We start from the raw sequence: 16573 nt of genomic DNA on the forward strand, positions 1-16573 counted from the left end.
TCATTGATGAAGATATTAAAGAGTATTAGTCCCTGTACTGATCCCTGAGGGACACCACTCATCATTGATCTCCATTCAGACATTGAGCCATTGACCACCACCCTCTGGGTACGATCCTACAACCAGTTCTTCATCCATCGAACAATCTACCCATTGAGTCCATATTGTTCCAAAATGGAGAGAATAATGTTATGGTGGACTGTGTCAAAGGCCTGAAGACCAGACAGATGACATCAGTGGCACTTCCCTTGTTCATTACTACATTTACACCATCATATAGAAGGCCAGTATGTTGGTAAAGCAGAACTTGTCCTCGGTGAAACCATGCTGGTTGTGTCATATCACCTCCCTGACTTCCATGTGCCTTAATACAGCTTTCAGGAGGATCTGTTCCATGATTTCCATGGATTTCTTGGCACTGAGGTGATGCTGACCGGTTGGTGGTTCCCTGGGTCATCCTTTCTACCTTTCTGAAAAATAGACGTAACATGCCTTTTTCCTCAGTCACCAGGAGCTTTACCTGACTGCCATGACTCTTGAAATATCATTGATTGTGGCTTGGGAGCTATGTCAGCCAGTTACCTCAGGACTCTGGAATGCACCTCATTGAGAATCAGAGTTAGGATGTTCAAGTTCCTCAGGTAGTCACAAACCTGATCTTTGCTAACAGCAGGAGGGGCAGTCCTCCCCCAGTTCTCATATTTCAACTCATCCACTTCAGGGGTATGTGAGGAGCAGTTGCTAGTGAAGGCTCAGGCAAAAAATGTGTTGAGCAACTCAGCCTTCTCCTTGTCTATTGTTATCAGTCTGCTTCTATTGCTCAGTAGGGGTTGGTACACCTTATTGGACTTTTCTAATTGATGTACCTGTAGAAGCCTTTCTTATTCTTATTAGAACCCCTTGCCAAGTCCAGTTCAAGTTGTGCCTTGGCCTTCCTGACCCAGTCCCTACACACCCTAGCAGCATTCCTGTACTCCTTTCAGGGTACCTGTCCGTGCTTCCACTGCCTTACTTATGTCCAACTGGCTTCTAATAGTTACATTATACTGTAGTTCCACAATGTAAACATACATTTATATTCACTAACTTGGTAGTGACAGTTCCTACTACTGCAATATCAAGGGTGATTTAATATAAAAAGTAGAACAGGTCTATGGGCTGAGGATGGAGTCATATAATTTAGAGATAATTTAGTTTGCCAAGTAAGCCAGTGGGCCTTGCAGTAAAACAAAGCAGAATTGGATTACTTACTATTATTAAATGTAATTTAACCTTGTTTGGGAAATAAATGGTTTCTTTCTAATGCTTTGCTAAAGCTTTATAAATTAAAATGCTACTGTTACTCCCATGGCCAATCTGTTTAATTTACAATTCACTTGTGTGGTAGCTACTTGAAGAACAATTGTATAACAAGCCATATCAATTAATTTTATAGGAAAATGAAACCACCTGTAGCTGTTATGTCACAGGAGAGAGTTTGGTAATGGTTTTCTTTTGGTATTCTTTTCAGTTCTTGCTTTCAGATCAGTAATAGCCGCAGTCCTTTGATTTAGATCAAAGCAAGAACACAAGATTCTAGGAGCAAGTGCAAGTCAGAGGGTGAAAACAAACAAAAAAAATGATACTAATAAAAATAATAAAATCCCATTCCATAGCCTAGAATAAGACTACTAAAATGAAGAAATCAACTCTAGATGTTTAAAGCATTATTTCAGTGTAATTTACTTCAAAGTATGAGACCAAATAATCAGCATCTTGGAAATCATATTTTCTCTCTTGACTATAAACCAAAGATATCTTTTCTATAGGGGTGTTGATTTTTTTTTTGTAAACTCTCTCACACTATATGCATGTACAGTCATTAAAGATCTAGGGCACTTAGTGTAAATATTAAAGATGATATATGAAATCTGACCAATTTCATTTTAGGTAATTACATTCTGCATAGGTCTTCTGTCTAGAGAAAGATTTTCTGCAATTTTGGTAGGATAAGTAATCTGCTACTGTAATATTGTGCTCTTCAGTAGCTGCAGCACTGGAGAGGTAAACAAAGTAATTTTGTATATTAGCCTCATTTTTCTAAGCATTTTATGAAATTACACAATATTGTGTGTTTATCTGTAGCAGCCTATGCAGAAGTTGTTACTTTCAGAAGTATGAATTCTTTTACCCTGAGTATAATTCTTGAAAGAATCTGTGTAAATTAATCATTTCTCCTAATTCCCAGAATATTTTCTGCTGGCCACAGCTTTCTTCTTTAGATCTGAGATGTAAGTTTTCTGTATTGAAGACTGAAGATGATTGCCTATGAACAGATCTCTTACTAGCTAGCTAAAGAAGGATTAAATTCATTATCAACTGGACAACTTGCCTAATAAACTCACATCTAACCTCAACAAGAAATTGAAGATTATGCATTCAGCTGACCTGCACATAGGTGTCCTTCCTGTGTTTATTTGACAGTCTATTTGTCTTCTGACTGACTGACATTTCCTATGGAAAAAGTGAGCAGAGAAAGAAGGACAACTAATTAATACTTTTTTTTTTTTCCCCTGTCTTTTAAGTCATCAACTGTTTTCCTTTTCAGCCAGTTTTAGGAAAAAATACCAAATAGTTTCTAATGAACTATTACTGCTAGCCAATTAAAGCTTCTTCCCCACCCGCCCCCCACCCCATAAATTGCTTCTAATACTGGGCAGATGCATTCATTTGAGGAAAAACAGTATAATTCAAGTCAGTTAATGAGTAATGATATATCCACACCATTAAATAGAAAAATAGCAGAAATAAAATAGAATTTCAAAATAGAAAATAGCAGATATAGAATGTTCGCATAGGAGAGAAAGGGAAATCAAAGTATAAAGAGAGCCTTTCTTGTTTGAGACACTGTTTACAAGCAGATGTTGAAAACAAAGTATAGTGGAAAGACATAAATTACTTCAATGTATTTTAGATCAGATATGTATTCTTATTTTTCTACTATCATATGTGAAAGTTAAAAATTGAATAGAAAAATTTACAAATGATAATCAAAACTCCTTGTAAAATTAAAGTTGTAAAATAAAATTTCCTCTTTTTACTGTGTTAATTACACTGTCAGCTTGTAGTTAAAAGATAAGAATTTACTGGAATTAAACTAGATCAGCAATATATTTAAGAGTTATATAATACTACCTGATAATTTTGAAAGAACTGTTTAATCATATACAATTATAGGGAAAGTTTATACCCTAATACACAAATGAAAGAATTACTAATTATCTATTTTTAGCATTTCAAAAGTTTATTCCTTATGTGTTCTATTCATAGCATACTACGTGTTATTCTGAAGGATTTGCTACTATTAGTGATGTGTTAAATTGGGTAGATTGTTGTTTTGTTTTGCTTTTTAAATGGCAGATCTTACCTGCTTTGAAATTATTAAAATTTAGTTTCCCAAACGTTAGCTTTATAAATAACATTTCCAAGCATTCAGAAATACACAGCAATCATATCTTTGTCTCTAATACAGTCATTTTTCAAGGCATCTTTTTTATGTTTGCTTCTTCCTATATAGAAAGTATTCTATTTAAAGTAGTGCAGTCAACAATTAATCAGCATTGTTTGCAGAAATATTATGCAAGAACTCCAAAACTGGGTTGTTCTAGTAGATCCTGCTAATTTTGGCATATCTTTAGATATGCTAACATTCCACTTCAGAACTCTCCGAGGATTTTTACTTCTAGAGAGGAGACACCCTCTACAGTGCTTCAAAGCACGTTTCTCTTCTCTACTTACTTGGGGGGACGGGACGGGACGGGACACATGTAGTTACCCTTGCACAGCTAATCACCATTGGACAGAAAGTGGAGGCGGCAGATCCATAGTCAGGTTGTCCAACCCAGCCTTTGAGAAGCGCCATCCTTTGTCATGCATCCACACCTGCCACTGCTTCACATTGCAAGATGGCCTGCTATGATGCTGTGAAGCAGCAGATCAACCTAACGGTCTGTTTTTCTATGGGGATCCATTGATCATTTGGAGTGTTCTGTATTGTGGTGTAGGTACCAACATGCTTATGCTTTCTGATAATTGTTCAGTAAACCCTCAGGGTGGTAGAGTGAGTTTCAGGCAAACATTAAAGGTTCTGCTTCAAATCTTCATGGAAAAGAATTCATAGCCCATGGAATTTGCACTGTTTAGATGTGATAGCTTTCTAACAATTGCAGTGTTGACATGGGTGGGGTTTTTTTGTTACAACTTATTGAAGAATCACTAGAAAGTTTATGCAAACTTACATATTGCAAAGTCAGCACCATGTCCAAAAGAGGGAGTTAAGGAATAGCAATGAGTCAGAGCAATGCTTGGATATTATAAGCTGTCTGCTGATGTTTTGTTGCTTCATGTAAAGGATGGTGTTTTCCTTCATAACCTGGAGAGGGCATTGATGAAAAAATTCCTTTACTTAGAACAGCTTTCAAAATTTTCTCAGTGTCAATATAGGCAACCCATATGGACTTATCATAGAAATATTTTTTTAGAAACATTGCTCAAAATATGAAGTGAGAGGTAGAAGTTAAACTGGCTATGAACTTAGGAAGTGATCAGAATACGAAGAGGTATCTCAACTAAATTTTATGATCTCTTTGTTCAAGACTGATTTCATTTTCAAGTGCTTTGAGGCATGGCATTTTTTTGATTGAATGACTCTAGAAGAATTCACCTCTGTAAATTACTCTGTTGTTTGGATGTGTTGAACGGAGTATTGAAAGACACATTTGCTTCCTTTTCCTTTCCACATTGTTGATTGTCTTTACTGCTTTACTTTACAGAGCTAAGCATTGGAGAATCACAAAGTCTCTGTGTGTTTCCTCAAACTCTCATGAGAAATATGAGAAATTAAAGAAAAATTCTACTTTTTTTTTTTTTAAGGATGTGATTTTGGAAGTAATTAATCAGTTACATTAGTAAAAAAAATTCATTTCCTTAAAAATTTTCTGTGTTTCATTTGCAGAACAGACAGAATTGACACCCAAAACTCTGAAAAATTGTAATCTCTGGCCCTTTTATTTTTTGGAAGACATCTAGTTTTCTTACCTTGTGCGAGGACAGAAAGCAAAAGACTGGTGATGGCCAACACTTCCTGATGGGTGCCTTTCTGCACATGGGCTGGCACTTTCAGTGATCAGAAGAGCCTCTGCTCCCACTTCTTCTCCCAAAAGTGGACTTCTGCTAGGACATAGACCAACAAATTTCTCAATTTTAATCATTTTCGTGATGCAATTTATTAATCACTAAGGCGTCTCTCACTACTACATTGTAGTTGCTTTCATTGTACTAGGATTGTTGTTTCTTTAAAGTCTGTTGTTTTACATATTTCAGAGTTCCCAATTGGGGATCATTTTGAGCCCTGCGATACTCTGAGTGGTTGGCCATGCTACAACATTTGAGAAAAAGAAGAAATTTTGAGACAAAGATAAAAGTAAATGGTAATAAAAAGAAGGAGAAAACATAGATGAGAGTAAGATAAACAGATTAGAGCCTTAAAATTGAAAGATTATTGAGAGTAACTAGAAATTTAGAAGAGGAAAGAAAATGGTATTTTTTTTTTTTGAAAAGGAACAGAACTTTACTTGACAATATAGTAAATACCGATCATACAAGGAAAATGCAGATGGGGTCACTGAATTTGGCTTGATATCTTTTAATTGTGTGCTTTCCTACTAAAAATCGTTAGCTTTACTGATGAATAGGAAAAGGAATTGATTTTCAGTTTCAGAGCATATGTAAATAATATAGAACTCATGACATTTTGGTATTAAATATCTACAACAGTGAAATCAGACGATATTGTTGGCTATGTAATGCATGGATATAACCTAAAAAAAACTGAAGTACAAATGTGATCTCCCAATTAATAAAAGCATTCAGCTTCTAGAGCCCTGTCTATAGGTAAAAATGTGTCACTTGTTACTGTAATTCAATAGAGATAGCCTTCAAGGAAAAACAAAAAAGTTGGTTGCCGATTGGAAATTGTCTTTTCTTTCTTTTTTGTGGCAGACCGTAAAAGGATTGTTAATGTTACAATTTATTGTCCAGAATTAAAATGTAATAGTTTTCTGACCAAAAGTAAAAGTTTCTAAGCTTCTCAAGAAGTTATTAAGAATTGTTTTGAATGGAAAGTGTTAAGTCATCTAAGATTAGCAGTCACTATCACACCTCATTTAAGAGATTGCTTTCGATGTTAGAACGTATGTGTTCCTTTAGTAAAATTATATTTTTCTGAGAGTTCCCTTCACTTCATGCTAGTGCCTTGTAAACCAGAGGGCACGATTTAGTTAAATGGTTAGGACAGGCACCAGATTAGCATTTAGGGCTAACCTTACACTGTTTACACACGTGCTGCATAAATATGCTTCAGAGCCTGCTATTTACACTGGGTGCTCTCTTGGTAGTCTTGTTAATAAACACAGAGCAATTAATTTTATACAGACTGTACAATAAATCAGCTGGCATCATAAGCCTCTTTTCTCTTCCCCCCGATGCATTGCCTGGGCAAGATCTTCCCAGTAGCTGTTGAAAATGCCTAATTCCCATGTCTATGAATCAGTTTGTGGTTTGGCACTTCTAGGTTCTTGTTCTTAGACAGAAAAGCGCTGTTCTGTTCATCAATCAATAAATAATACATTCTCCCTGGCTGCAGAACGGGGGTTTGGGCAGTGCATGTCTCCCTGACACCACAATATTTTGCTAGCTGGGGGCACTGATCGTGCTGACGTGCATTTCTTTAATTTTCAGTTTTATTTCCACTGAAGATCCTAATTAAATACTGGTGATGCATAAGACGGTGGGGACTGCTTCCCTGCACATTACATCTTTTGATGCAGAGGGCAGGGATTTTCTGACATGCAGCATTCAGCATGTGTGAGATGTCTGTCTCGAGTAAACTGTCATCTGTCACGTTTAACCAAACTTGTGCTAAAATAAGCTGGGGAAGGACTGCAAAGCTCAGAGGGAATCACAAAGCCTGGGTCTGGAAGCAGTGGAGCACAGAGAGCTGACAGCAGCGTGCTCCCTCGTGCAAGTTCTCAGGGAACGTTTCTTCTTGGCACCGGCACAGCAAAGTCTGCACTTCTGGCACAGATGTTCCTCCAGCAGCTCTGAAGTAAGGCTGCTTGCTGGATACCATGCCATGCCCGGGGGTTAGTGGTCCACCTCAGCCTCTCAAATTGACTCACCTCTGATGAAATCCAGTACTTAAAGAAACAAGAGATGTGGGGCTTTAGCTGATAATTCCATCTCAGCTAGGGTGGCTGGTGAGCTGCCACAGCCCAGCGCAACGTCGCTTGGCACTGCTGCAACTTTCTTCAAAGCAAACTATTGGTAAAATCCTCTTGTTTCCCTCTGATCGCAAGCTGGTGTGACAACTGGAATGATTTGCCTGTTGGAAGAATGTTGACTCTAGAGTGGGAGTCGGAGGGACTGCAAACAGTGGGTATTGTTGTGATTATATTTGCATCTCTGAAGCTGCTTCATTTGCTGGGACTGATTGATTTTTCTGAAGGTAAAGTGGTCACTCGCAGTTTGTGCTGTTTCTAGGTGTGGTATCTGATCTGCTAAAATAGACTTAGAGAGCATCAGGTATAAAAGCTGTGAAATGAAAGTGCTTGGAAAGAGAAAATAGCAGTCAGGCTAAAAATCTAATATTGTTCCTGCTGCTTTTACTTTGTAATTGTAAATCAGGAGTAGATGCTAGTTAGATGCTAGCATCAGGTTGGAATATTACAAAGAATTAAAAAAGATGAAAGCAGAGAATGTAGCATTTATCTGTCAGTTGCTGTTCACTGCTAGACAACTTGGTGCATTTAGGGAATCTTAGCTCAGTTCATGTTTATAATGCTGTTTTTCTGATTTATGCATTTAGAGGTTTGATCTGACTCTATATCTGTGTTTTAGATCAGTTTCATAGATAAATGCAAAACACCATTATTACAGGGTAAGTAATATAGGTTCAGCTTTAGGAACAAATCTGCCTTATACCTTCCCCAAAAAATAAAGCATATATGCCAATTGTGTATGTATTATACCCATATATATGTAATTAGGATATGTTTTTAAATTCCTGGTTGTTTGCTCAGATTCCTGTCTGCTCCCTACTGTATGGATCATATCATTTCAACTACTCTCAAAGAGGACTTCACAATAATTTTAATAGGAATTTTATCTCTATACAAATTGTTTTTAATACCTACTTGATTGAAATAGGCTGTTTCAGCTTAATTGTTAATGAGATTTTGTGAACTTTTGAACAATATTTCTTAGTGTGTACTGCTGTAGTAAACAGAAACCATTCACTCACTAAGACATTTGTTGGGAAAACACTTGCTTTTCTCAGTGTGTTATTATGTGTGAACCGAAACCAATCCTTTTTGCTGTGCAATTTCTTCCAAGTCAGAAACAGATAGCCAAGCAGTGCACTCCAGTTTTCTGAAACATTAACTTTTCATCATGGAATAGGATCTTTGATGGATGCAGATTCACATCATCACCTCATAAAATTGTTTGGTGTGCTGATAAAATGTGAAATCTTTAACACAGCACTTTTATAGTTATTGAACTATTGAAATAAATCATCCTTAAAAGCATATGTGGAGAGAATATATAACAGTTGCTGTGTTTCTATATAATGCATTTCTTGTGGAATTAAGGTATTTTTTGAATTCTAAACAGGTAATTTCTCTCATAATGCATACTTTTTATTTCTTCATGCTCTTGGTGGGTAGCATTTTTAGCACCTAAAAATTCCTCTTACCTGTTAACTTCTACTTCATTGTGTGGTAACATAACTTATAGACAAATAATTATAACGCACTTTTTTTAGCAGATATCCCCTTCTTAACTTTTCACAGAATTATATTGTCATTAAGTCTGGAAAATGCTTCATGTAATTTCAACTACATCACCTTTCAAAAACAAGAAAACCACCACCAACAAGCCATTAAACATTATAGTGATATTAACATAAATGTAAGTTGAACTGAATATCAACTGAAGTCTAACTTCCTCTGCTAATATGGCCATTATCTACATTTTTCCTTACATGATAATATAGTAGTTTCATTCACATGTACCTAGTGACATAAAGCAAAACCTCGAAATGTAAAAAGATTAAACATTACAAAGTATTGTGGGTATATTAAGAACATCTTCAGTGTGAACAGCTCCAGTGTCTCAGAGGATTTCCAGTTCCCTTAAGGCTGATGCAGTCTAATTAACTCTTCCATATTGGGGTGCTGCCATTACCATTAAACAAGAATTCTGCCCCAGATGATGAAGGATTATCTATAAGATGGTCAGAACAAGTGGCTTGTTGTTCTCGCACTGAAAGGCCAGGCTTGCTGTTGATGTGCAAAGAGGACCATGATTGAATGGTCAAGGTTGATCTTGAAACTAAAATGGACATTGAGCCCTCCCCACCTAACCCCATAGAAGCTGAAACAAATCTTCCATAGGTAGGCTTTCCAATATCTTAATGTACTTTTCATAATAACTCAGATATATTGACTTATTTCAAGAATATCACTGATAAAAGAGTCCAAGTGTTTACCAGTAAAGGGCACAGAATACAGATACATGACAAATCTTTAGTTGCTAATATGATAATGCTCCACAGATTTTACCGAGGTTGTGATGATGTTTTACGCAAGTTTCTACTAGCAGAGTAGGAAATTGCAGCAGCTTGTTTATTGTTTATTTTTATAGTTATTTACAATGTGGCACAAACTACTCTGTTTTTTCTATGTAAGCACTTTCAGATCTCTGTTTTAAAAAGAGATAAAATAGTACTATGCTCATAGAAAAACCTCTTCTTCAACTCAACAATGGGAAATATTTTAACTACTATGATTCTTCCTCAGATATCTCTCCTGCAAAAGTGTTTCAGCTGTCACTCAGTGTGCTGTGGTGGACAGCCACTCTCCTTTCCTTTACACAGGGAAAGGGGTTATGTTGAACAAGACTGCCCACACTCATCTATGGGAGTGTTAGATGAATCCAGGCAATCTGCACAGTTTTATTACAGTGTTGAGTGTTTGACAGGACAGGGAATCTGACTTGATCCTACATTCTTATCTAGGGACCATGTTCTGCTACTTCATCCCTCTTCTACTTTCCAATAAACAGAAAAGGTAGACCAGAATCAGGGGGAAGCTCATTTCACTGGTGCCAGCAATCTCTTTCAGTTATAAGCACTGAATTGAATTAATACCACTTTTACTATGAGAGTGAAAATCTCCTTTTCCTCTCCTTCTGTTACTTTGAAAGTGGTTTGATGCTGATCAATATCTTCCCTCCATCTTCCTTGCCTGCAGCTTTTGCTGCTGGGCGAGCTTTTGCTTTGTTATTCAGCTGTAAGGGACACAGAGGAAGGAGTTCAGAAGTGGAACAGAGGATCTGTGCACCAGATACAGAGGGAATGAATCTACCAGATCCTTGGAGGGAGGGACTGGAAAAATGAAGAATTCACTTTATTTATATTTGCGTGCAGAGAATATTTGTCATGTGGTAGCAATTTGGGAAACTATATAAATACTATTAGCAATGTTATATGTGTCAGGGGGCTGCATAAACAAAGCCTTTAATGGGACAAACTTTGTACTTCCTCCTTCACTATACATTGATTATGTTTTTAAGTATAACACGCCATACAGAAATGTTTTGTGAACATAAGCAACCAGTGTTGTAATCTATTCCACGCCGTACTATTCCCACTCTTTTGTTTCCACTGAGTTCTATTTTCAGAGCTTGTTGTTATCTATTAAGTGCTTATTCAGGTGTATGTTTGATGTGTGAATGGCCCACAACTTTATATGTCTTTCAACTGAATGAAGGTGAGGTAGAACTACTTGAGGCTCAGTTTCTCTTACGGTGATGCAGTAAGAAGATCAGTTCACTTACAGTTATCAGGGAACATATTTGGCTGTAAAGTCAGCTTTGACAGTAAACGGAGTATTGTTGCTGTGGTTAGAATCTGGAAATAAGAGAGGGAGTTACATTCTTTAAATAAGGGTAGTTTTCTGTCTTTTAGATGGAAAGGTACAGAAAGATCAATTTTTCTTTCTATGTTGGATAGACAGAAGTCCAGGAGATGTGTCAGTGCATTTGAGCTGATTTGTTCTGTCACACTAACATGCTGAAATGTGTCCTCTTTTCTAGCTATTCGGGACTCAAATACCTAAAAGCACAGGGAGGATAAGCTTAAGGTCTGTCTGCAACCATCTGTGTTAACATGTTGTAAGTTAACCTTACAGTTTAGCAAAAACAAGAAGGTTTAAAATATTGCCTCAAGTTCAGCATTACTCTCCCCTTGTAGTAAATGAATGATATGGGGGAAGATAAACTGCTGACAGTAGAGAGAGATGACAGCATAGAGAATGATTCTCCATTCCTTTCTGCTTTTCTATGAAAAAGGACTCCAAACAGAAAGTGAGTTTCCATGTGAAATAACCTTTTTTAGATGAGACTGATAAAAATTATCCAAATTTGAATCTTTCATGAACTGTGGTGGTGGTGGCTGTGCAGGGTGGGCTGAAACTTACCAAGCCTTGTAACAAACAGTTGCGTCTTACTCAGGGTAGTTGAAGATGCTCTGTTTTCTCTTCAATTTGCCTCAAAAACTAGGTTCTCCTAGACTAGGGAACATGATTGCATTTGGAAAGTATAATCTTAACCTATTAACCTCCAAGACTAACATGTTCTTATATAGTAAAAGAATAATCTTAACATAATTGTATTGAAACTGAAGGTTTTGTTTTGCTTTGCAGTTGTTTTACTGACTTTCCTATGTGGACCAATGATAAGATGCACAAATATAATTCATTTGATAAACGAAGAGGAGCAAAATCATCTTTGTCCCATGAAAAAAACAGGAAAGTCATGCATCAGCCTATAGATTTGTTTTTACCAAACTATGAGTGAAATGGGACAAATGAAATAGAAGGTTTAAGGGAGATGTTATCTTTTGGAGATTTTCTTATTCTTATCTTTTGGAGATTTTCTACTTCCCATGGACTTCTTTACTAAATCTGTGTGAGGAAGTCAATCAGAGTATGAGCTTCTCTAGTGAATTTAATATCCAAAAAATCTGATCAATAAGGTGTTCATGCTACTGTATATCCATAACACTCAAAATTCAAAGTTTGGATACTGACTACATAAAAAGTGGGAAGGTATGCTTAAGAGATGTTAAAAAATACATGGTATAAACAGTCCTCTGTAAGTACGACTTGTGTAACCTTCACATGAGTGTTTCTGGAAGGCTCAGGTATTAAAATTTTTTTGACTGTAGATAAAGCATATCTGTTTAGTGTGCACTCACCCACTGTGCTAGAACTACTCTCTGGCTCAGGATCACATAGTACATCTTCATCCTGTCTTGGGGAAGACAACTGTGGGCCACCCTGCTCTGGGAGGGCCTTTCCTCAATTACTGTGTCCTCTGAGTTCCCAGCCTTGATTTTTCTGCAAGATGATTTTCTTAGTAACACTCACTTTAGCCTGAGGGACTGACTATTTTCAAGCAGTTAGGGCAGCTTCTCTTTGTATTCTTCTCTGCAAAACCTGGTTACTTTTGAGCATCTTCTGAATTTTCATTCAAGGAATGCTGAATATTCATCTTAAGGAGATCATTCAGGAGATGTCTGTCTTTTTACCACCTTTTCCTCCAGACTTGATCAGGTGCCTCTTTCTCAGGACGATTTTACTATCATTGTTCACATAGATTCTGAATACCTATGTTGAGTACAAACACATTTGAGAAACAACTGGAATATAATTAACACCTGCAGAAGAAAAGCAAAGGACTAGAGCTTATCAGTGTGTACTGTATGCACTGACTGTCACCTGCCCTTCATCTCGCTGTTACAAGTTACTAAAACAAATAGATTCTTTACCAACAAAGGAAATCAGAAGATGAAGAAAAGAATGCCCAGAAAACACTGAGTATTCAATCATAATAGCTCCAAGAGCCCCTGCTGGCTAAAATTGTACGTCATTTGAAAGGGAAGAAGATATTTTCTCCCAGAACATAGAGAAAAACACCTCAAAGAGAGGCAAGTAAAATATATTCAGTATGTGTAGCAAAGACTGCATCTAACACTGGATGCCAGGAACTTCCTACAGAATACCGTTACTCATTTTCCCTCTGCATGCTGCCATTGCTTCAGGCTGATTTTAAAACATAGCTCCACATAAAGTAATTCATTTGATGATGACAGAGATTTGCTGTGACAGTGTATGCTTCTGAAACATAACTACACGCAGTCAGCTGAGTTAAGGTGAGGAGAGAAGAGCATTGCTAACATACTTCGGGGCTGAGAATCTGGAGGACTTTACTGTTAGAATATGATGTTTGCAGGCATAAATAATGGTCGTCTAATGTGGCGTTAAAGAACCAGATTAAATATGTGCAACGATAGAATGACTGAATGAAGAAAAAAGATACATAATTGTGCTTTAATGTAGGAGTAATATACTTGCCTTTGGTCTCTTGAAATCTTAAATTATCTGCTCCATCTTTGACGCAATTTTCAACCAGAATTTTTTTATCCTTGATATCACTGAAAACACTGATACTCAATGTAATTTTTAGGTATTTATATCTCTGGGTTATGTGCAGATCTCAATGAAGCATCAAGATCTACAAAGCAATTGAATCTGTTCCACATAATGAGAAAATGATAACATAATTTAAAGCAATTATTCTATAATTTTACTGTTCATTATGCATTTTAGCTCATAATAAATATTCTCATGGAATTGTCTTTGAGAAAAATTGTAACAGCAGTTATAAAGCTGAATTTGCCATGTCATCTGGATTCCCATGCTGTGTAACTTCTTCATGCTACTGTAGCAGCATGAACAAGCACATACCAGGCTCTTTGAGTTATAGAAAGGTAATATGCCCTTCTAAAGGCTGTAGTCTATGAATGTTTTGAACTACCATAACAGTAGATTGAGTGTATATTTGTATATATCTGCGTACATTGGTTGAAGAGAGAAATAAGATAAAATTAAGACTTTGTGTATCAAACTGTGGTGCTAAGTAACTTTAAAGGTATCCCAAAGAAACAGCTATATAATGAAAAGTCAGACAAGTTCTTAGATAGTATTTTTTATTTTATATATATATGCATATATATATCTGTGTGCTTGTCATTACTGATAAAATTATTATTTGCCTATAAAATATTTTATTACTAAATAGTTTATATTTCCATATTAAAATAGCATGCTGTTGGACAGACTGAATATTTTATACTTGCTTTTAAGTGGAAGGATGGATTCCATATGTGCAATTATCTGATTTTCAGATGTTTATTTAAATAAACTGACCTTCAATATTTCTGAGAGACGTCTGCCCACGTCCTGATGCATTTTATTTTCAGCCCCCCACTAATCATATAAGCAGTGAATACCATATAACAAAAGACATTGTTCAGACACCAGGGCTCTTCAAAGTAAGAAGGAGGGATACTGATCAAAGTTTGCTGAAAGGAGTCAAGTCAAGATGAAGTGTAACAGTTGACATTTGTGTTGGTCCCAAAGGTAGTTCGTTCTTTGCAGATAAAGCTGCTGGGTTTGAGTGAGATAGAGTAATTAGAGGAGAGGAGCAGTAGTTGAGAAGGGAATAGGAAGGTGTAGTTTACTCAGTGATCTATTGCCAAGCAAATAAGTTGCAAGACAAGGAGTGGGCACCTCCCTGCCCCACTTGCAGAAAAGTATAATTAGCAAAGTAAACAGCCATACATATTACATTCAATTCTGTGTGATTCTGTGTGTGATTCTGTGTGATTCTGTGTGATTCTGTGATTTGATAATCTGTGATTAAAGCATGTACTTCTGTGTAAGAGGAAATGCAGCATTCTGTGCTTAAAAAAGAATTGTATTTCCCTATGATCTAATGGGGGGGGGCTCATCACTAAGTGGTGTCTGCAGACATCCACAGTGTCAAAAGCGCTGGTTCATCCTGGCTGTATCTGCAAAGTAAAGCTATGATATTTAACCTATGTACTAGTGGTTTGAATTCTTTACTTTTCTCTGTATTGTAATTTTTTTAGATGCCTTTGTTTCTCAGTAGAAGATGAAGTTCTAGATTCAGCACATCATCATGGAGTTTGAACTAAGCCAAATTTAGTAGGTTGGCATATGTATTTCAAGTTATTTTTTTGAAGCAGTAATAAGAACCCTTCCTTCAGAATGTATTCCACTTGAAGAGAAATGTCATTGAATCCTTCAACAAGTGACCAGGCAGGGGTACTGTTTACTCTGAATCATCTACAGTTGTGTTCCATTGTTTTTTGTTGTTTTTTTACAAGAGGAGGAGTGATCATTATCCTTAGATAACCTACATTCAACTTTTCCCTGTATTTCTTAAATAGTTTGACTTGTTTATAACATGCTTCATTATTTTTCTGTCATATGGGTACCAATTATCAGCAACTTCAGTTACATAATTAGAAGAATTGACACTAAATTGTTAGAAAGCTGGTTTGGCATTTGGGAACTCTCATTATGATTCCCTTCCTTTGTGACCTTAGGGTCTAGAAAATGGTGGAAATTATATTAGTTAGCTCACAAACTGTTTTGAGGGTAAGTAGATTAGAAGATGCTTCAGATGCTGGAGTAGTGAGGCCATATGAGACATATGTCTGCAGATCTCTTGTAATCACACTGTCAAAACTTGGAGCCCAAGGTTGAAATTTGATTGTGGTGATAGTTACGAATAGCTTCAACTGTTTGAGACTTTTTATACATAAGGCCTTCTGAGTCCAACCAGAAAAGTGCTGGCACTAACCAGTAGCCCACTTTATTCTTTACCATTAATGACTTCTATTTTGTTGTTGAGAAAGCGGGTAGTCGCATCTCAAATTCTAATGAAAAGAAGATCCAATATAAATTACAGTAAGATTTTTACTTTAGTATGGTAAGCATCTCCTGTTGAACACCTGTATCCTTTCTTTAGCTGAGTTTCATATTGCCTATTCCTTCTAAGCGATGATAAAAAAATAACTTTCTTATTTATTATAAATAGTATATATTTATTTATACTTACACGTCTATATAGGGTAATGGATTCCTTTGTGAGATATGTAATACATTCATTTTATGGTGTAATAAATGGAAGGAGACAGATTTTGCAGAATTTCATAAATTGCAAATAACAATAAGAAATATTTGTTGATTTTACTTCCTTTTAAATATTTCAAACTACAGGCCCTATTTCTTCATCTTTCACTCATATACTTTTAATACAACATTTTTGTAAGGTACGTGGATTTTTAATTTCAGGACAGTATATTATTCTGATATTAAATTGTGGAGAATTTCTGTTGAATTCTCTTTTCCCAAAGAAATATAGGAAATATATTTCATTCTAATTTAATATTGTAATATAAATAATAAATACTAAATTAATGGAGAATATTATATCATTTGATGTTGCAGATAGACTTTTGGAGTTACAGAATCACCAAGGATGGGATCTTCCTTGTTTTATTTCAATAATGACACAAAAATGCAAATACTTGTTTCTGTTA

At 36.2% G+C, this 16573-nt stretch overlaps 1 protein-coding gene across 19 annotated transcripts in view; it reads left to right on the forward strand.

Annotated features, from left to right (window-relative positions):
• Positions 1–16573, forward strand: part of KCNIP4 (potassium voltage-gated channel interacting protein 4) — a 382096-nt gene that overhangs the window by 286390 nt on the left and 79133 nt on the right. For 2 of the 19 annotated variants that reach the window (XM_046939863.1, XM_046939867.1), the window contains exon 1: positions 6990–7543. The exons of 10 other annotated variants lie outside the window; for them this stretch is intronic. In XM_046939863.1, coding sequence (XP_046795819.1) covers positions 7432–7543 — 112 coding nt within the window. In that variant the 5' untranslated portion in view covers positions 6990–7431. Of the gene's footprint in view, positions 1–6989; positions 7544–10472; positions 11464–16573 lie in introns of those variants that run through there. 7 more of the 19 variants (XM_046939878.1, XM_046939875.1, XM_046939876.1 and 4 more) reach the window with 5 other exon arrangements.

The sequence above is a fragment of the Gallus gallus genome, chromosome 4 (assembly GCF_016699485.2).
Source record: "Gallus gallus isolate bGalGal1 chromosome 4, bGalGal1.mat.broiler.GRCg7b, whole genome shotgun sequence".
Lineage (NCBI taxonomy): Eukaryota > Metazoa > Chordata > Aves > Galliformes > Phasianidae > Gallus > Gallus gallus.